The sequence below is a fragment of the Microsporum canis genome, genomic scaffold (genome assembly GCF_000151145.1).
Source record: "Microsporum canis CBS 113480 supercont1.3 genomic scaffold, whole genome shotgun sequence".
In the NCBI taxonomy this organism is placed as follows: Eukaryota; Fungi; Ascomycota; class Eurotiomycetes; order Onygenales; family Arthrodermataceae; genus Microsporum; species Microsporum canis.
The window spans coordinates 1,318,618-1,339,923 of record NW_003299167.1 but is presented as its reverse complement, the minus strand read 5'-3'; the positions used below and the strand labels follow the sequence as shown (position 1 = coordinate 1,339,923).

Genomic DNA, 21,306 nt, shown 5'->3' with positions numbered 1-21,306 from the left:
ACAAGACCGACAGTCTACCCAGAACGAGTCCCTACGAACTCAGAGACAGTACACCAGTTAATCGAGCATCCACAAGCCGACAAAACGCCTGTTCTTGCGCGGCACACAAGGTTCATTAACAATGCTGCAAAGCCTAAAATAATGTGTGAGAACGTACTGCCGTACTCTATCTGAAAGATACACAACATTTAAACCACAAGAATTGTCAGGAAATACTCGATGCGAAGTGCGTATAGTAAACAGTGAGGTCTTTCTCATAAATGTGAAATTTTTTCGGGTATAGCCTATGCTTTTGCCTTAAGTTTAGTTCCAACTTTAGCAGTTCTGGCGCCGAGCATAGACAAAGCTGAGAGAACGAGCAATACACCTGACCACACTTGGAGTATATCCCAGTTCTTTCCACCATTCGTTGATAAAATAGCGCCTGCGATTGGACTCCCTATCAGTGATCCAATCCCGGCTGCCATAAAAGCCATGCTCATTCTACCCCCCAGAGATGCTACATCTGGTGACAAGCTCGCAACGGTTGGAGCTGGTAGACTGACGAAAGTGCCAGTGAAAAATCCGTACAAAACGGAGAAAGCAAGGATACCTTGTACATTCCTAATGGCTATAAGTGAGAGGCTTAGAACTGCTGAGGCGAATGCAAATACCATCTGCATATTCAAAGTTCCAACGTAGTCAGCCGCGAAGTTGGGTAATATTCGGCCCAGAGACGAGCCAGCGTTGATAAGTGCTGGCAGGTAAAATGCTAAATAAGAGCTCACTCCGGCTCTGCCCATGGCATATAGTTGGATATAAAAGAAGACGACATAGATGCCCATATATCCGAAAAGTATTCCAAACCCGAAGAAGACATAGGGCACATCTTTCAGGGAGGAAACATCGAAGAGAGATCTTCGAGTTTTAGGGTACTGAAGCGGACGCATGATGATAAGAGGGAGTATAAGAGTCGCCATCATTATGAAACCAATAACTCGAGTGGCCCAGCCAAATCCAATCTTAGGTACCAGCTGGGACCAAAGAATTGGGTAAACAACTCCGCCTAAGTCAAGTTAGCACAGAATTGATATTAATGGGCCCAGGCTATTTTATTCTAACCAACACTGCTACCAAGGGATGCAATGCCCGTTGCAAATGCTTTTTTGGTGCTAAAATACTGGGATACGATAGTGACCCCAGGAAGGAAGAGACATCCAAACCCGACACCAGTAACTACACCTTGAGCTAGGAATAGCTGCCAGTAGCTTTTGCACAGACTTGTCATGAAAACTCCTAGCAAAGTCAAAAAAGTGCCTGATATTAAGAGTGACTGAACGTAACCGGCGTCATAGACTGGTCCAACAACAGTGCTGATAAAACAGAGAAGACACACTTGAATCGAACCTATCCATGATATGGCAGAATCAGAGGCTTTTTCTGCGATATGATAGGTATAGTATGCCTGGAATACACCGTACATATTGACAATTCCCCTAGAGCTTGCATTTAGCCAAAAAAAAAAAACCCCACGGTTGTATCTCGAAACAGCATAACTCACCAGGTATTTAGGAAGATACAAAAGGAGGCTGCAACCTGTAGCCAAGCTAGCATACCACCGTTTGGAGGGGTAGGCAAAACTTGAGCCGCAGGGGACTGTGGTGATGGGTTGTCCACCTCATCCTGTAAGACTGAAGTACTATCATTGGCTCTGGTTTATAGGTTAGCCGCAATGAATGAATTGCGAGTCTTATCTGGTTGAAGACAAAATCCTTACAGATACGGTGTACAATTTTCAGGAGAGTAATCTTCGGTGTCTGTAGTTCTCTCGTTACAAAGCTGAGACGTAGGATTGATAAAAGAATGAGGTTCCTGCATGATGTGGGAAAGGAGGGGGGAAATGGCGAAGGTAGGGCCAAGAGAAACCTATACTGTGAGAGTTGAAAGCGATATCAAATGTCTGTGTATTGAAATAGACGAAAGGAACAATCATAGGTAATCAAGCTTGCCGGCTAGTCCAAGGTATGAAAATAGGGTCAGAGACGAGAAGCCGCTTCTTATATGTTCCATTTTTCGCATCCTGCATTGTGTATAACTAATGCAACAGGGGTAAGAAACCTCGAAGGCTTACATAGTACATCTAAATTCCCTGTCCCAGCTCCACTGATAACTAATTGGCTATCAATTTGAAATGGCGGGGTGCGATCTTCATCAGCGCATATTTAGGTCGGGGATATTGGATTTCTGTATTTCGCATGGTCAGGCTAGAATACTCCAGCAAAGATGGCCTCAGGTGCATTACTTACTTCGCCGAGACGCCAGCATAAAGTAATTCGAGGACTAACACATCATATTACCTCCCATTCTCAATACTCTATACCGCATAGAGTAATTTTGGGTTAAAGTAAAGAGGATTAAGCCGCACAAGGAACTGATAATCACTAGCCTAACCGAAGAATTCGTCGGGGAAATGTATAAATATTCAAAGGTTCGTTCAGTTCTCCCCATAGAGACCATCACACGTAACCTCTACTATCACGTTGTCGCTGTCCGTTACTACTTAGTAATATTTCGTTCTTACTCGAAGAAACGTCACCAATAGCGGTGCGGACTTGTTCAATTCCCTGGAATCCATCTCAATACGAGATACGGACCCCTGAAAGCTTCTAGAAACTGCTTTAATGACAAATTCGGAGAAGCATAATGCCAGCAGCCTTGAGATTGGGTGGGCTTTGTTGTGACGCACTTTATCCGAATTGAGCAGTAATTGTCTAGACAGGTATCAAATTTAAATGGCATAATCATCATAAATTGAAAAAGGTGCGAGGGTCCTTATTTCCAAATAAAATAATATTCCACATTATGGGGTGCGTACATTGCATGTATAGGTCCAGGAGTTGTATTGCACTTTTAATGTGGCTTGCCAGCGTCAAACACCAATATGTTTGGGGGTAGGCATCATGGACGAGACCAACATGGGCAGTAGGAGGAATGAAAATAAATGTAGGCGTATATTATATCCTGAAATGAGCAGATAAAAAGCCTTTGTGCCTTACACAGCAACTTCTCGATGTCCACTTATACTTACCCAATGAGTGCCTTCTTTATCTCAACTGCAGCCTATGCTAAGTCCAAGGGTGCCCTGTAAATTGTCAATAGTGCTCAAGAATCGCCCCTGGTCTTTTCATCGGAAGCCTTTTGAGGTGATTTTTTATATGTCTTGAACCGTATAATAAAGTCCAAAGGAAGAAAGTGGCCAACTGGACTGAGCAGTATGGCAACGTAAAATCGTATCTTCTTTGGTAAATGTGTGGCGATATATAATCTGCTATACTGACAATATAAACGGAAAGGTACCATGGCCGACACAGTGGCCCGTGTCGGTAGTCAGTCCTTGCAGAGTGTTTATAAGTTGACCTGGAGGTTTATCCTTTAGCTAGCAAGTTTTTTGGTACTAGGGTGTGCGCTTCTGACGAGAAGGTGAAAAACGCACACAAGTAACGTAGGCTGCGGCAAGGGTATAGCCATAAGATGATCCATGACCTGTAGGCCCGTGAAGCATCTGGCAACGAGACTCCCTTGATCCTAGGCAACATCCTTTGTCAAGGTCTCCTGAGCGAAGACGAGGTTCACTTGGACGCCCTCTGCTGTCAGTATAATGGCCATACCACTCGACCAAGAGATCATACACCAGCAGTTGATCACAGATGCTATCACTTGGTCGCTGTATTACTTATATGCTCGAGTTCGTTGCACGTGATAAACAGCTTAGTCATGGGTCTGTTGGTGTGCAGCTGGCATAGCAATGATAGGAAGTGCAATTAATTATAATAAAACAGTACTTGATAAAGGCGTATTCTATAGGTAATTACTATAATCTACGAGGCGATTATAGCCTAATTCTAAAGTGGCAATAAATAACCAATTAATAAAAAAACAAAGGCTACCACCTATGTCAGCACATTTTGGTAGCAACCTTGATTTACTCTGTACAACTATAGTCATGCAACTATACCACTTCCTGGTATATCCTCCTGCTCTACCTCCGTCCTCCGTAATATGCCGGCTGATGGACTGACCCGAAGTGGGCGGCGAATGCAGGGGGCCGCGGAAAAAAGACAAAAAAGTCGATAAAAGGCCGCACGAACTCCGCTTCCATTCCAGCCTGACAGTGACACGTTATCCTCTGGGGAGACTCTGACAGGATCGCAAAAGAGGGACTGGTGTGACGCCCTTTCTTTGCTTCACAGTTGGGGTGGGAAAAGGGTGATCCGGCGGTTCCAAGGTCTAGAAGTTTGAATTGGCACTGGCTGGGGCGCAGAGTAACTACAAGAGAATCCATGTTCTCCGCAGCGTATCAACTGGCAAGCATCTTACTGGCGCAGAACCCGTCGGATGCAGCCGCGGAGGGGTTTGAAAAAAAAGGGGTTAGAAAGATAAAAATATGCACTCCGTATGTCGATGAGACATGGACGATCAGGCTGACCGGGGATGACTATAGATAGTAAGCTGGAAGGCAGCCAGAGAGTATGTTAGATCCACGGCTGAGGCTTGCCACACATGACCAAATAGAGAGTAAAAGATGTTAGATTAAAGAAGTAGAGGCAGTGAATAAGATGGTAATGAAAGAGTAAAAAGAAAGAGAAGAAAAAGGCCTTGGAAGAAAGCGGCGAAGGTCATGAGGATTCATGCCCAACCACGTGACTTCTCATCCAAGGGCGTTTTTTTCCTTCCCTTGCTTGGTCTTCACCGACTTCCACCGGCAGAACTTCTTCCTCCTCTTCTTCCTCTTCTTCCTCTTCTTTCTCTCTACGACATCCAACTCCCACGCACACCATCTCCTGGCTCACCCCTCAAAAGAAGAGGGAGCCATTTGTCAACCCTCCTACCGAAGGACCTGATTCTTTTCCAACGAGCCTTAAGGTAAGACTTTTGAGCTTGGCATCTGGATGATGGATGATGATGATGCTGTGTCCTCCTTAGCCGCCGCCCCCAAAAAAGCCAGCCTCACCACTTCACTTCCAAGCAACCCAACTCCTGCCACTTCACCTCTGGCACTTAAACCTGTGGACTTCGAGCAGTCTTCTTCTCTTCGTCCCCTTATCCTGCTCCTCTTTTCTTCCTCTTGCCTTCTTTATCTCCATCCACGACTTTGTGTCGAAAAAAAAAAAAAACTCAACCTTTTGTTACTGACCTGCCCTTTTAATAGCTAAATCTCGGCCCGTTGCATAATCTGAACGTTTCCCCATCTATTTCAGGGCAATAGACAGAACAAACTGATACAACAATAAAAAACACACAAGTCTCACGCGTCGATCTGTGTTCACCACATTTCGACCTTTTTATTAGCAGCTGAGTGATTAATATTTCGGACACTCTTCACAATGACGACCATGGTTAGTCTATCAGAAGTTGGTGACATGAAAAAGAGAGGCTTGTTCTAACGATAGATAGGATCTCCGTGTTGGCAACAAGTACCGTATTGGCCGAAAGATCGGAAGTGGTAGTTTCGGTGATATCTACCTTGGTAGGCTTAACTCTTCTACTTTTCTGTATGTCTAGGCTAACCTTGGACTGCCTACTAGGAACAAACATTATCTCGGGTGAAGAAATTGCCATCAAGCTAGAGTCTGTCAAGGCCAAGCACCCTCAGCTTGAATATGAAGCCCGCGTCTACAAGTCTCTTGCTGGTGGAGTTGGCATCCCTTTCGTCCGCTGGTTCGGAACCGAGTGTGACTACAATGCCATGGTCATTGACCTCCTCGGACCCAGCTTGGAGGATTTGTTTAACTTCTGCAACCGCAAGTTCTCTCTGAAGACTGTCCTTCTGCTTGCCGACCAGCTCATCTCACGTATCGAGTATATCCACGCAAAGTCGTTCATCCACCGTGATATCAAGCCAGACAACTTCCTCATGGGCATCGGAAAGCGTGGCAACCAGGTCAACGTTATCGATTTCGGTCTGGCCAAGAAATATCGTGACCCAAAAACTCACTTCCACATTCCATACCGTGAGAACAAGAACTTGACCGGCACCGCCCGTTATGCCAGTATTAATACCCACTTGGGTGTCGAGCAGTCCCGTCGTGATGACATGGAATCCCTTGGATATGTCATGCTCTATTTCTGCCGTGGATCTTTGCCCTGGCAGGGACTCAAGGCTGCCACCAAGAAGCAGAAATACGACCGTATCATGGAGAAAAAGATGACTACCCCCACTGAGGTGCTCTGCCGTGGCTTCCCCAATGAGTTTGCCGTTTACCTGAACTATACCCGTTCTCTCCGCTTCGACGACAAGCCTGACTACTCTTACCTCCGTAAGATCTTCCGTGACCTCTTCGTCCGAGAGTCCTTCCAGTATGACTATGTCTTTGACTGGACCGTCTACAAATACCAGAAGAATGCTCAGGCTATTGCTCAGGCCACTGGAAATGCTGGCAATGGCCAGGATGAAGACGAACGTCCACGCCGCCTTGCAAACGTTGGTGCTACTTCCGGAAACCCTATCCAAATTAAGCCAACTGCTATGGCCCCTCGCCGCAAAGTGGTGGAACGCGGGACTTTCGAAAACCCAGAGACGAACCGTGCAATTGGCGGAAGCGATAGGATGTGAGTATCTGCAACTGTTGGTTCCGAGTAAGGAACACTCCCCCTCTGCCTGGGCTTGTGCTTTGAAGTGGTCCTTTTTGATGACGCTGTGCTGGCCGCGAGAGAGGGACAAACCTTTCGTTTTTTTTTCCATCGAAAATCTGACTAATGTTATAGTTTTCGGCGCTAGGCTTCGTTCCGCTTCTAAAGGTGGTGCTAATGTGGTCCCTGGTTACAACACGGCTCCTTATCACCGTTCATCAAAGCGGGATGAAGGTAACAACGGTACTCAATGGTAATCATCCAACAAGCAACACGGTTTTCAATGATTTGAGTGGATTTTGGGGTGTGCTCACCAACCCCCCAGTCTTCTCATATCTATCTTTTCATATTTGAACTTTGGGCAAAGATTATTTCCATCTACCCTAGAGTTCATCCTGTCTGTTCTGCAAATCACCACCCTCACCATGACTGTTTATGCTCCGGTCGACATTTCTTTTATCATCAATCTGCTTCTTGGGCTGCATCTTGATCCACCCTTTGATTAATCAAACCACCATGACTTAATTTTTTGTCCTTCATTCTTTCATGGAATATCTTCCTGGGGTTTCAAGATGCACCAAGTCGCTGTCTATCTTTGTCGAGCAGAAGTACCATCATCATTGAAGGGGAGGGGCTTTCAGACAGACATTCTTTTGGCAGGATACGTTTTTAACAGTTTCACTGGGCATGGCTGTTGACGATCTTGTCTTCCCATAACGACCATGGAATGAATCGCTAGAGGCGGAATCGGTATATTTTCTACTTCAACGAACATCAACACATACAAGGCAGCATCAGCCAGTCAACATCAGCCTCACCAGGCCGCTGTATCGTGTTACTATCCGGCTTCTTTCATTCTCGATCATCCAGGCATTTCTTATTTATTTTCCTTTATCTCACCATCCCCTCCACCCCATGCAATACGTTTTACCACTAAATTGATGTTTCCTTGTGTTGTTTGTCACTTTGTTATTGTGATGTTATGTTTTATTGTTTTCAACCTTTGTTTTTCTTTCTGGTGGAGAGACGCGAGAACAGGTGAGCAGTGGTGAAGGCTGCAAATTGACGCTGAGAGGAACCGGGTATGGTTACGGGAGAGTGGTTCGAGAAGACGAAAGGCACCGACAGTCTTATCACGACGTTCGACATCCTTATTTAACAACATCACAACTTACAGCCTTTTATCTTCTTTAAGGGTATTGGCTTACTTTGTGTGTACCAGTATCCCTCGAACTCAACTCTATACCTTCTCTCAACAACACTGGTACATGGCGACGGAATATGGCTAGGGTCGCTTCCGGGGTGGTCTCGTTCTGTTGTTGTTACCTTGTGTTCCTGGTGTTTCTCCTAACATGCCTTGTTCTGTTTTGTTATCTGCACATCCCCCCTCCAGCACAGCATTTTATCCTTTCCCCCCTTTTAACACGGAGACAAGTTTCGGGATCATTTCACATTCAATTAGGAAGGCAAGAGTGAGAGTGGCGGAAGATGGGTTTTAAGACTGGCAAGAGGAGAGAACGCGTGAGGATGAGAATATCTATCTGGGGACGAGGAGAAAACCACTGAGCTGCCCGATTGGAGATGACCTCCTTAACTTTGTTTCCTTGTTTTCTTTTCTTGTCACTCTTTATTACCCTTAATATTATATCACCTTAACTGCCCAAATCGAACCAATCCAACGAAAAACTCTTTGCATGCTCATAAATCAGTTACGGAGAGAGGGGGGGGGAGAGAAAGAGGTTATCGAGGAAAGGCGTAAAACAACCGAGGCTTTTGCTAACAAGGTAAACGATAAGACAGCGAGGGACCTGGTCTTGAAACAAGAAGAGGAAGCGGGAAGAGCGGGAGTTCTCCAGCAGTTCGTTTCAAAAAAACGTAGATGCTTCGTCTCTTTTGCCCCGGAATCATAACTCGACTTTGCCACAGGGGAAGCAGAGTGACGAGGAAGATTGATGAAGAACAAGTCGAGAGTCTAGAATCAAGCTGGGGCAAGCGAGCAACCCGGTGCCCGTATATACTATGGCATGTAACTAGCCGTCTATCTGCCTGTCAGGTCGTCTCGGTTCGTCGAAGCGAGCATAGGCTTTCCATGGTAGTGTCGACTACTCCTTACTCTCTGTACTTTACTCCACGGGTGCCTCGAGTTGAAGCTACCAGACGTGCACGAGCGGAAGAATACGAAGGTTTCCCCCCTTATACATAGGTCAACCCAGACCCTGAAAAGTGAGCAGAAGGCCTAGAAGCTCGCCTGGCGTTGATGCTGTAGTATCCCTATTTGATTGCTTTCCCCCTCGAACATATACATCCAGCTTCCCGACTGAGTATGGATGGATAGATCAACTAGAAGTATAAAGTTTACTATCACTCTCTGTACATTCCCAATCTATCAATTGACCTGGAGAGAAAGCAAAAGAGATACTGAGAGAAAAAAAAGCAAATACTGTGGGACAAACGATCGAAATGAACAGATCAGACAGAAGTCTAGGTACGCCATAGCTAGTTACATACATAGTATGCTAGGAGCTAGCTAGCCCATTGCCCATCTGCAGAGGAAATTGGGCAAGGAGCAAAAAGGACGACCAGGGCCGGAGGAGGGCGTTTCTGTCATCGTGGTCGAAACGGGCGCCCTTGGCGGGATGCAAGGATATGTGGCGGCTGCAGCAGAGCAGAGGAAGCCATGGACGGAGCCGTTGAATCCCTTGCTTCGTCCGTATGTATATGTTCTCGATGCTGCATGCCAGGCCGCAGAGGGAGGGTAGTAGAGACGGTGGTGGTTGGTCTGGGTGTGTGATATGGAGTTTTGGGATGGCGCTCTTTTTTTTTTTTACCATGTAAGGTCTCCTCTCATCATTTCACTCGCTGCTGGGGTGTTCGTTCGTCCGATGTTCGTCTTGCTTTTCTTTTCTTTTTCTTTTCTTTTTCCCCCTTCTCAACCTAGCTTGCTGTTGACCAGGACGGGGCAATGGAGAAGGACGGTGGATGGGGGGGCGACGGGGCCGTTAGCTGGTGGTCGCTTGGAGGCCGCTGAGGGCCGGCCTCAGGAAAAGAAAAAGCAGGGACAGGGCAGCGAGAGGGCCACAAAGCAAAAAAAGGGAGAAACAGAACAAGAGACCAGACAAGCCCTCTGAAGGTTGACTCTATCGGGGACTATCTCACACTAGCTACGGATTGTCGTCACCGTAAGCGGCAAAGGTGGCTTGTTCGGACACGAGATTTCATCTTGTTTTTTTTCTTTTCTCCCTTGATGCTTCGTACGGAGAGAGTCTGAAAAAGCAAAGCGCCTGGAGACAAGAAGACACTCGCAGAAGACGACAAGAGGGAGACGACAAGAGGGAGAGGGAGAAGAAAAAAAAGAAACGAGAAGATATCAAAAACCAAACGATCATCCCCTTGGTTCTTCATTCTCTTGAATCCTTGAAAAAAAAGTCCCCCCCCCGTTGCTAATATATTTCCCCACACACCTTTTTTTTTTCTTTCTTTGAATCCACTTCAGGCCGAGCCTTGCATATCAAATAAGTCCTGTATAAATATATATTAGACGTACTCGTTCGGAGCTGTTTCTCTCCTTTTCTGCTTCTTCTGTTGAGCGTCCTTGTCTTGTTGTCCCGTAGTTGAACGATCATGGAATACCCGTACTTCTCGTCCGCCCAGCAGGCGTATCCATATTATAACCAGCAGCCACCTCATGAACCCTCGCAAGATCAGTTTCGATCCATGATGCCTGGCCCTGTATGACTTCCACGTTTTTCTTCTTCGTCTTTGCTTTTTTTTTTTTTATTTCGCTTTCTCTCTCTCGTTGCTGACGGGCAGGCTCAGGACCAGCAGCAGTTTGATCCATCCTTCCAGCAATTCGAGCCCTATCAATTTAGCCAACCTCCTCCTTTGCAAGGCCAGGTTAACGGTATAGCTTCTGCGCATTTTCCGAGACAGTCTATCGAGCCGGCAACAAGTGGCCAGTCGTCGATATCCCCTCTCGGGAGAGAGATCAAGCAGGATTCCGTCGACTCGAATGCCTTCCCACAGGGCATCAACGTTGAGAACGGAGAAGATGGCCACCCCGAACGGGATCCCCGTAGCAGCAGCGAAGAGAAGGACTCCAACATGACCCCTGCTCAGAACCGTAGAAAGGCTCAGAATCGAGCTGCGTATGTCATCTGCCGCCCATTCTTGATGTTGAGATTGCACATAAATAACTCATGACCAATCTTAGTCAACGAGCCTTCCGTGAACGCAAGGAGAGACGAGTCCGTGACCTAGAGCAAGAATTGACAGAATACAAGCAAAACTTCTCCAACCTGCTCGAAGACAACGAGGTGCTGAAGCGCCAGATGGCAAAAGTAGCTACCGAGAACGAGATTCTTCGCGCAACTTCAAAGGCTGCGCACTGCCATGGGTCTCCAGGCCATGATCCCGAGCCCACGACGACCGGACCGATGATATATTCTCCCAAGGACTACAGCAGTGCCGCCAGCACCGCCAGTGGGGGCAGTGGCCTGTCGTCGGAACGAGAGAAACACAGCAAGCCCATTCACCCCGTCAGAGTGTGCGAAGTCACCGGCGAGAAGCTGCTGGATGCATCTGCGACCTGGGATCTGATAGTAAGCCACCTGTCGGATTCGGGTGTCAAGCTGGATGTGCAGGATATATATGATCGATTAAAGGGGCACGCTCAGTGCGATGGCACTGGTCCGGTCATTGGAGAGTCGCAGGTTATCAAGGCAATACAAGATAGTATTGCAGCTGGCAGTGATGAGCTGATCTAGTCGTGGTAATGAATAATTCTGTCTGCTCTGCTTCTTCTTCTTCTTCTTCACTGCTTTTGTTTGTCGGTTGGCTGGACCTATGGGTGTTGCGGGACATTGGACATTATCATCACACATCTTCTTAGATATCCCCATTTCTTCTTCTTCTTTTTCCTCATCCTCCTTATTCTTAATATCTACTTGCGCTTCTACTTTTACTTGTTGACTTCATGGCGGGTAAAACACGTTCTATCTCTGTATGTACTGGTTTTTTGCTTCCGTTCAAGGACTTTCCCGGTTGACTCTGCTCTCGTCAATTGCCACCTCTATCTTCTCCAATTAAACATGCAATGCCATCGGGGCTATTTCTTCCCGTCAGGGTTCTCCGCAGGACCCCTGAATACCAAATACCCTGTAATTTAGGCTTAGAGCCCGGCGGGATGTTACCATTGCATCCGCTGGTCTCCCCTCAGCCACGATGTCGACATACCCAGGAAGGCAAATGTAGATACAGTTGGACTATCAACGGTCAATTTCCAATAGTTGAAACAAGGATGAGACGAGAATGCTGACTTTCCATGTGATGCGATCGGATGCACGCTATGACTTCGATGACAAGGGAGGCCGAGAGTATATGTACAATAACGTAGTCATATACCCGCTCATTATGCATGGTTATACATAGTATATACTGCCCTTTTAACCATAGACCCGTCGATTTAAGGGACCACACCCTTGTCCGTCTCTCAATCTTTTTACCTAACTAGAATCGTATATTACAATCATACACAAACAAGCCAAGAGAGAAAGAGAGGGGTGAGAAGAGGATTTAAAAAGACAAAAAGAGTCTTCCAATATCAATCCCAGTCGTCGTAATCATCATCGGCTCTCTCTACCGGCTTCGGCGTACTAGACGTCTGCTTCAGCCGGCTATCGTGCTCATCCAATGCGCCCAGCTCGACAAGCACTTTTTCCACATCCTCGGCACGGGTCCGTGCTCCGTTCAGATCGCGCAGTGTGATAATCTGCTTCTTAATATCGCCGTCCTTGTAGACGAGTATCGTGGGTGTGTTCCTCTCGGGGTAGCCCTCGATACATAGGTCAGCGCGCATCTCACAGAATTTGATATCCCCGTACTTAGCGGCCAGTTGTCGCCATATGTCGGTAAGTATGCGGGATTCTATGTTGTTGCCCAATGAAGAGGTCAGGTGTACTAGCACGTAGTATTTGGAAGATGCTTCGGTGACGTCTCTAGAGTAATCTGGCTTTTGGAGCGGATAGACTTGGTTGTGAATGCTGGTCTGTTGTATCCGCGAAAGTTCCTGGAAACGCTTTTGCCTGTCCATAACACCGGTGAGTAAACTGTAATTAATCCATTTGTTGGGATTAGAAGCAAGAGAAGCCTTTTCCTACTTACCGGTATTGCTCTAGAAATTCCTCGTCTTCTTCATCCTCGAGGGCATCTAGCTCATCCAATGTCTTATCCTCAAGCCGATTCTCGTGCTCGAGCTGGCGGGCTTTTTCAATGGCTTCTTGTATGATGGGTGTAGGAGACGGAGGCTTCTCGGGTATGATTCCATGTTTCCGAAGAATATCGTTCCTGGGCTGCTGTTAGCACGATGCTCATCATCACTAGACTGTTGGTGCGGGACGGTAAAAATTTGCTGATCTATAGAAGTGAACCGTGCTAGCGTACCATTCTGTGTCCGCGTTTGGATTATCAATGGGCACATTCACGGGAATATCCATTTTGATGTATGATATATTATATGAAAGAAAAGAGAAAAACACACGTCTTGAAGCTGTTCTCTTTAACTTGTCTTTTGCTGCCTGAATTTGCTTATCGCGAAGCCAGCGATAAGTGACATCAGAATGCTGGTGCCTGTTACCGTATATAGAATGTTTGTTTTGTTTGTCTCAGTTACCCCCCCTAGCAAAAATCTCCTTTTCACTTGGTTATAGATGTAAGGTGGCAAGCAAATAGTCTTGTAGACGATAGCAGAGCCATTGACTGGGTATCTTATCTCACAGGGGTATCCATCGGATATAGGTCTGGCAGCCTTTCAATCACTATCGATTTTTTGCAATTAATGATACTACTCTGCCAATTATTAGTACATGTGATGATAGGATACTTTTTCCCGCCACTCGGGAAAATGCGATATCTATTGAACTGCTGTAACTCTCCAACTTCACCTAAGGCGATTCTCATTATGTCAAATATCGATGTAAATACACCTTCGCCTCCTGTCGAGGGCTGCATGTCACGTGAAATAAAAATGCCACGGGATCCAGATATAGCGTAAAGTATTTGTTTGAATGACATAAACATTGGTCTTGTGCCAAGACATTTTTGGTGTGCTCAAATATAAGTTTAACGACATCATGTGATATAAAGCTGAGTCAGCAGATGAACATCCAACGCCGCGAAATCGAACCAGGAAAGGGAAATTGTTAGTGCTGTGGACACCTTGGTCTCGAGTATATCGTCTTGTCCACGAAGACGCCTGTCGACCGCTTGCTCGACCTCCTCGCACCCTGCGATCAATATATCAGCAATATGAGCTACATGAAGAAGGACGAGGACGCAGACCAGATGATGATGAAGTTGGATAGGACATCGGTTTTTCAGGATGGTGCGTCTGTTCTGCTATATTGCCCTATTGGGGGGTGTTGATATAAAAATATCCCCCCGTCCCTGTTGTTCTGGCAATGGACTGGCTAATCCCTTGCATGAACAGCCCGGTTATTCAATTCCTCCCCGATATCACCGCGAAGATGCCGGACCCTGTTGACAAAGCTCGCCGTTTTAATGTTCACTGGCGAGAGATTCCCCACGGACGAAGCTACCACGCTCTTCTTTGGCATCTCAAAGCTCTTTCAGAATAAGGACCCTTCTTTGCGACAGATGGTATATCTTATCTTGAAGGAGCTCTCTAATACCGCCCAAGATGTCATTATGTCGACATCCATAATTATGAAGGATACCTCTGTTGGCAGCGATGTCCTCTACCGAGCAAACGCTATCAGGGCTCTGTGCCGTATAATAGACGTATGTCAATCACATATCTAGACCCAGAGTTTGATTCCATTTCTATAATGATATGCTTATCCTCCTTTTTTGTTTACTTTTAGGCCACGACTGTTCAGGGTATCGAGCGACTGATTAAAACCGCCATTGTGGATAAAACACCTTCGGTTTCCTCTGCCGCCTTAGTGTCTGCTTATCACCTTCTCCCAATCGCAAAAGATATTGTCCGAAGATGGCAGAGCGAAACCCAAGAAGCTGCTTCGTCCGGAAAGCAGTCCGGTGGCCTTCTCAGCTTTACTTCTTCAGCACAGCGCCATACCATGGCACAAACCAGTTATATGACCCAATATCATGCCATTGGCCTCCTTTGCCAGATGAGAGCCCATGACAAGATGGCAATGGTGAAAATGGTTCAGCAGTACGGCTCTGGCGTTGTCAAGAGCCCCCCTGCAATAGTTCTCCTGGTAAGGCTTGCAGCAAAATTGGCCGATGAGGACCAAAGTCTACGGAAACCTATGATGCAGATGCTCGAAAGCTGGCTGAGAGGGAAACATGAAATGGTCATCTTCGAAGCAGCCAAGGCAATTAGTGAGATGAAGGATGTCACAGATGCCGAAGCTGCCCAGGCCGTCAATGTCTTGCAACTCTACTTGTCCTCCCCCCGAACTACCAGCAAATTCGCCGCCATCCGCCTATTACACACCTTTGCATCATTTAAGCCACATGTTGTCAACGCCTGCAATCAAGACATCGAATCCTTGATTTCCAACTCCAACAGATCGATTGCTACATTCGCCATAACAACCCTTCTTAAGACCGGAAATGAAGCTAGTGTTGATCGTCTTATGGGCCAGATCTCTGGTTTCATGTCAGATATTACAGATGAGTTCAAGATCACAATTGTGGAGGCAATCCGGACATTGTGTCTCAAGTTTCCAAGCAAGCAAGCCGGCATGCTTTCATTTATCAGCGGAATCCTTAGGGATGAAGGCGGCTACGAGTTTAAGAAAAGTGTTGTTGAGAGCATGTTTGATCTCATTAAATTTGTTCCGGGAAGTAAAGAAGAAGGTAAGCATATAAACTACTTTGTATACGTATATTTTATTTTTGTGCACCTATCCCACTAACATCCTTACAGCCCTTTCTCACCTCTGCGAATTTATTGAAGACTGTGAATTTACCAAACTGGCCGTCAGGATATTACATCTTCTTGGTGTAGAAGGTCCAAAGACCCCCAGTCCTACTAAGTATATCCGTTATATTTATAACCGGGTGGTCCTTGAGAATTCGACTGTCAGAGCAGCCGCAGTCACTGCCTTAGCCAAGTTCGGAGTCGGCCAGAAAGACCCAGAATTGCGACGAAGTGTTGTTGTACTCCTCAAACGATGCTTGGATGACACTGATGATGAAGTTCGTGATCGTGCTGCCCTCAATCTCAGATTAATTGATGACAGCGAAATTGCAGAGCGATTCATTACCAATGGTATGTCCTCGCCATCTCATACTTAACATATGCGCCTTGAATACTGACTTGTTCACCGTAGATACAATGTACTCTTTATCCACATTTGAACACCAGCTTGTCATGTATGTCACTGCAACCGACAAGGAAACATTTGCTACTGCTTTTGATTTGTCAAAGATCCCGGTCGTGTCCCAAGAGCAAGCTCTGGCCGAAGAGAGAACTAAGAAACTTACATCTGCCACACCAACACTCAAAGCTCCAACCGATGGCCCCTCGAAAGCAAAACAAAACGGAGCTGCCGACGGAGCTGCTGCAGCCCAAGCAACAACCCAGAAGTTTGCCGAGGAGCTTTCACAAATTCCCGAACTCAAAGAATATGGAACGCTTCTCAAGTCCTCGTCGCCTGTTGAACTTACCGAGCGTGAGACCGAATATGTTGTTACTGCAATAAAACACATCTTCAAGGACCATATCGTTGTGCAGTATGATATCAAGAACACCCTTCCTGATACTGTACTGGAAGACGTATCTGTTGTTGCAACTCCATCGGAAGAGGATGAAGCATTGGAAGAGGACTTCATTGTACCTAGTCCAAAGCTGGTACCAAACGAGCCTGGACTAGTGTACGTTGCCTTCAAGAAAGCTGGCGGTGAACACAATTATCCCATCACCTCGTTCACAAACGTTTTGAAATTTACTAGCAAGGAGATCGATCCGACCACTGGCGAGCCGGAAGACACTGGCTATGAAGACGAATACCAAGTGGAGGATCTTGAGCTCACAGGCAGTGACTATGTTATTCCAGCCTTTGCGGGTAATTTTGATCACCTCTGGGAGCAGACTGGTGCCAATGGCGAAGAGGCTAGTGAAACACTACAGCTATCTAATATGAAGGGTATATCAGGTAAGTGTTTCCTATTAAAGTTTTATATATGTGTGTTTATAATACATTGATGCCGTCAAATACTAACTGGTACCCAATTTCAGATGCTACCGAGCAACTCATTTCTACGCTCTCTTTACAACCTTTGGAAGGCACCGATGTTGTTCTCAACAATTCCACACATTCTCTCAAGCTATATGGCAAGACCGTATCCGGAGGCAGAGTGACGGGCCTTGTACGGTTGGCATATTCGGCAAAGTCTGGCGTCACCACCAAGATAACCGTCCGCGCAGAAGAAGAGGGTGTCGCTGCCGCAATCATAACCTCTGTGGCGTGACCTGCTAGGCAATAAATATAGCGGCCTCTTTTTCTATATCCTTGTCTTATTCACGTTGGTGTTTAGATGGGTAATGACCTGTTTGGAATTTCCTTTCTCTTCCTGTTTGCTTTATCAAAAAGATGACCCAAGCGGTTTTCGATTCTTGTCGCTTATAATATGACCAACCATCAGTCCATCAATAACGTTCTCCCGTTCCTTGAATTCAACGAATATAATTTTTCAATACCCTTCTTTTGGTTTTTAATTTCCATTAGGCATTTCTCAAGGCAGCATTCCTAATTTTGTGTAGACGTTGTATATCGATTTGTGTCCCGTATCTACTCAGCGAAGAATTAATCCCTCAGCCCGAGTACCATTGCAAAGGTGTTGTTAGATCCGCAATCGTCCGTGGCACCTAGCTAGAAATAGTAAACTCCGGTTTGGATTCTGCCATTTTCAAGCTTCTCTTTATCATAGTACCCTGATTTCCTGGCGTTGTCCATCAGAACTTTATCCATTTCAAGTTCAAACCATTCAGAAACGTAATTTATACAGGATGCAGAGATGCCCAATAACCGAACTCGAGGGAACGCAACTGAAAATATCGTCTGGAGATCCCTCACTAACTGAACTCGCAGCTTGTGCTCGAGTGGCAGAGGACTTATTTCTAGTATCTCCAAGGCTGCTGGCTTGGGAGACGTGGAAATGATCCTCTTGTAGAAAACAGGATCACACCCGCAGCCTTGCAGGCTTAAAAACTTGAGCTTCTCCATCTGAGAACAAAGTGGGGCGAGGAAAGAGATTTCGTCGGTTTGGCGGTTGCTTACTATCCTCACACGCTGTAGTCTATGGCGGGCGCTACCGTTGACGAGTGTCTGTAGTATATAGTTGAACGGATAATGGGTGGATTCTGTTAGAGTCACGGCGGTGACTGTTTCCGGCCAGATGAAATTCCCCAGAATAATGGAGTCATGTACTCTCCACAGCTGTAGTCTTTTCAATTTTGGGGGCCACTGATACATGGGAGGTGACCTTTCGTTCTGAGGTTGGTTTACTTTCGGCAATCCCTTGTTGGACATTTCTGGGGGGAATCGTAAGGTCTCTAGATTCCGAAGATGGCGCACAGCATGTGGTATACTCAGAAAAGGGACTATCGTCATCAGAACGGATAGATCAACTATTCTCAAGTTTAAGCATTTGCTCATGGGAGTTAAACTAATAGCCCTACTTCAATAATAAGTAGCTGCTCTTGAGTATGGTCCTAGAAGAAAGAAATACATAGAGAGTTGTAAGGAAAATATCTCGTTACATAGAAAATAGGAGGTCTTATTGCTCCGGCCAATAATATAGATAAACGGCCGTGTTTCCGGGAGGGTATATAATTCTTTGGGTGTTACTCACGAAAATGTAGACGCAGGTGCAACAAAGACCTCGAGCCCTTCTTTACAAGCCCGCAGTAGTCTTGCAGTAACACTCTTGCTACCGCTATGTGCAAGGCCTCCAAGGTCAAGATGCTTAACAAAGCTCCCTAGAGGCTCTTGTATATTATGCCTGGCTTTGCCACGGACATCTAATGTTCCAGCAAAGGAGTCGTAGTTTCTCGCAGAGATGACTGGCTTTGCATAAAGGAACGGAATGGCAGCGGCATACCATTGCTGGCAGACCAAGCAGCATGAGAATAATGTAGACTGCCAGTTTTCGTTCACTGCATCCTCATCTGAGGCGAAGGAAAGGATGGTGATGACAATTTCTGTAGGGAGGAACGCCCCCTTGGTCTGAGGCGCCTGAGCCATCATGGCGAAGATGGCTTTATTGAATGCTGATTAATATCTAGCCATGTCTGAGGCAAGAAACATAGACAAATCCAGAAAGGCAGCGGTCGAAGAGAGCCGCATTGCTTATAACTCCTAAGGCTGACTTCGGGACTTATAATTTTTTTTGTCTTTGAAAAAAAAAAAAAAAGGTAAACCGAAAATCGATCGTCATAGAAAGTTTCGGTAAGGCCCAGATCACGGGGATGGACCTTGAAGAACCTCAACGCTGCAACATCTGTCAGATATTGCAACCCTGGTTATGTTGCAGGTGAATAGCGGTGGTTAATGGATACTAGACGTACCTCTGTCGTTCGTTTATAAGAGTCACGATGCAATTGAGACACGTTCCTTTCTCGGCGGGTATATTTTCGCTTTCCAAACCGCAGCTTGTCACTCGTTCATTCGCAACGCCATACTGTCGACGGCGTTTTAGAACGGCGACCACGGTTCCTGGGGGCGCTCCTGACTTTGCCTTTGCTTTTGAGTGAGATACCTTCTAGTCTATATACGCTGCTGGTGAAATTAAAGCCCTAATACAGTCTCTTAGCATAGATGGCGTCCTCCTTCGAGCTTCCAGACCTCTCCCAGGGGCTTCACAAACGTTATCTCTCCTCCAGAAACAACGCATTCCTTTCATTCTGCTCACAAATGGAGGGGGTATGTCGGAGAATGAAAGGGTATCTCAGCTGAGTGATAGGCTAGGCGTGCCGCTCGGCCCTGAGCTGATCATCCAAAGCCACACACCATATACAGAACTCGTGAGAGGTAAAGAGGATCAAGAGCCGCTTGAGAATAAGACGGTCTTAGTAGTCGGTGGAGCTGGCGATAAATGTCGGGATGTTGCGAAGCAGTATGATTATTATGGCATCTATACCTCTGGGTACACCTTTATACTAACTGCGTGCATAGGTACGGGTTTAAATCCGTTCTAACTCCTGGTGACATATTTATGGCTCATCCATCCATTTGGCCCTTCTCATCGGCCTTTAAGAATTACTATGAAGGAATTACACAGCGTTTTACCAAATTGATAGATCCAATAGACCCTTCCAAGTGCCTAAAGATCGATGCAATCCTAGTCTTCAATGATCCAAGAGATTGGGCCCTTGATATCCAGATCATTATTGATCTCCTACTCTCGCGAGACGGTATTGTTGGGACAATATCAGACAAGAATAACAGAGATGACCTTCCAAACCGTGGTTACCAACAGGATGGCCAACCGCCACTCTATTTTTCTAACCCTGATCTACTCTGGGCAGCTGGCTACCATCAACCACGCCTCGGCCAAGGGGGTTTTTGCGCAGCCCTTGAAGGTGTCTGGGCCGCAATGACGGGTGGACCCGCGTCAGGGGTGGAATTACTGAAAACCATGATCGGGAAACCACATACGTTAACTTACGATTTTGCTGAGCAGAGGTTGGTAGAGCTGAGAAACAATCGTTTTCAAACGCCTAATCTAGCTTCCCTGAAGACAGTTTATATGATTGGCGACAACCCCGAATCTGATATCAGAGGCGCTCATTCCTATTCCAGCTCTGCAGGTATAAACTGGGTTCCTGTGCTAGTGAAGAGTGGGGTGTACAGTGGTGGAACACCCACATGGACCCCTAAAACCATAGTAGATGGAGTTGTTGAAGCTGTCAATTGGTCTCTAGGCCAGTCGAACTGGAAATCATCATCCAGCTAAGTAGCCCCGAAGAGATCATGAATCTCACATTTTTTTGATTGATAGAGGTATAGAGCGCAAGATGACCTAGATATCTGTTTGATATATCAATATTATGTAGAACATTGTGGTGACCGATCCTATGCCTATTACACGAGGCAGAACTTTCACCGCTATGAAACTTGAAAAAAAAAAAACACTGCTAACTACTCCGCAAGACCTTCTCGGAGATTACGCAGTTTGCCCTAAGGATAATGAAGCTTAATCCTTAAAGTCTGAGCTTAGTATAGTCAAAGAACGTCCTATATTTACCCTGTCGTCCTTGTGTCTAGTACATACGAACATAGGAAGTGGAAAACAGAGCTTCCCGTCCGCTCAGCTGTACTTAAGCCACTTGCCGGTCGGTTAGTAGTTGGGTGGGTGACCACCAGCGAATCCCGACTTTCGTATGTTTTTATATTTTTTGCTCTCCCACTCCGTCTCCAATGAGGCGTTAAGTCGCCTCCAGAATATATTTGTAGCTGAATTATCCTACACAGTCGAACAGAGGACATATTTTATTTTCATACATTGTATGTTTAAGCGTGTCGCGGCTAGCGCTAACTTGCAGCTGATTAAGCCACGATCAAGCTTTACATTGTATAACTGATAGCTAGAGATTTTGACCAATAGAAAGTTTTAAATACATATATTACGGTATTATAGGCACAAAGCCAATATAGGGCTTGAAGTCTTGGCGGGTAGAATGACTCATCACGTGCCTTTCTTTTTTAA

General features: G+C 46.0%; 7 protein-coding genes across 7 annotated transcripts; 4 read left to right on the top strand and 3 right to left on the bottom strand.

The window, feature by feature from the left end:
* Positions 1-284: 284 nt before the first annotated feature.
* On the bottom strand, positions 285-1,857 carry MCYG_03348 (monocarboxylate permease-like protein; the record flags this gene model as incomplete). The annotated part of the gene is made up of 4 exons (XM_002847796.1): positions 285-1,045; positions 1,102-1,475; positions 1,541-1,678; positions 1,757-1,857. The coding sequence occupies 4 exons, from the start codon at positions 1,855-1,857 to the stop codon at positions 285-287; spliced, it is 1,374 nt and encodes a 457-aa protein (XP_002847842.1).
* Positions 1,858-5,363: 3,506 nt separating this feature from the next.
* Positions 5,364-6,592, top strand: MCYG_03347 (casein kinase I isoform delta; the record flags this gene model as incomplete). Its single annotated transcript, XM_002847795.1, has 3 exons — positions 5,364-5,375; positions 5,434-5,506; positions 5,565-6,592. 3 exons carry the CDS (start codon positions 5,364-5,366, stop codon positions 6,590-6,592), a joined length of 1,113 nt encoding a protein of 370 aa, XP_002847841.1.
* A 3,638-nt stretch (positions 6,593-10,230) lies between these two features.
* Positions 10,231-11,372, top strand: MCYG_03346 (conserved hypothetical protein; the record flags this gene model as incomplete). Its single annotated transcript, XM_002847794.1, has 3 exons — positions 10,231-10,338; positions 10,426-10,754; positions 10,820-11,372. The coding sequence occupies 3 exons, from the start codon at positions 10,231-10,233 to the stop codon at positions 11,370-11,372; spliced, it is 990 nt and encodes a 329-aa protein (XP_002847840.1).
* Positions 11,373-12,208: 836 nt separating this feature from the next.
* On the bottom strand, positions 12,209-13,100 carry MCYG_03345 (phosducin family protein; the record flags this gene model as incomplete). Its single annotated transcript, XM_002847793.1, has 3 exons — positions 12,209-12,689; positions 12,769-12,951; positions 13,048-13,100. The coding sequence occupies 3 exons, from the start codon at positions 13,098-13,100 to the stop codon at positions 12,209-12,211; spliced, it is 717 nt and encodes a 238-aa protein (XP_002847839.1).
* An 811-nt stretch (positions 13,101-13,911) lies between these two features.
* On the top strand, positions 13,912-17,067 carry MCYG_03344 (coatomer subunit gamma-2; the record flags this gene model as incomplete). Its single annotated transcript, XM_002847792.1, has 6 exons — positions 13,912-13,987; positions 14,093-14,403; positions 14,487-15,450; positions 15,521-15,865; positions 15,927-16,751; positions 16,835-17,067. 6 exons carry the CDS (start codon positions 13,912-13,914, stop codon positions 17,065-17,067), a joined length of 2,754 nt encoding a protein of 917 aa, XP_002847838.1.
* Positions 17,068-17,468: 401 nt separating this feature from the next.
* On the bottom strand, positions 17,469-18,845 carry MCYG_03343 (F-box domain-containing protein; the record flags this gene model as incomplete). The annotated part of the gene is made up of 2 exons (XM_002847791.1): positions 17,469-18,273; positions 18,451-18,845. The coding sequence occupies 2 exons, from the start codon at positions 18,843-18,845 to the stop codon at positions 17,469-17,471; spliced, it is 1,200 nt and encodes a 399-aa protein (XP_002847837.1).
* Positions 18,846-19,192: 347 nt separating this feature from the next.
* On the top strand, positions 19,193-20,553 carry MCYG_03342 (conserved hypothetical protein; the record flags this gene model as incomplete). The annotated part of the gene is made up of 3 exons (XM_002847790.1): positions 19,193-19,347; positions 19,411-19,713; positions 19,773-20,553. The coding sequence occupies 3 exons, from the start codon at positions 19,193-19,195 to the stop codon at positions 20,551-20,553; spliced, it is 1,239 nt and encodes a 412-aa protein (XP_002847836.1).
* Between the last annotated feature and the right edge of the window lie 753 nt (positions 20,554-21,306).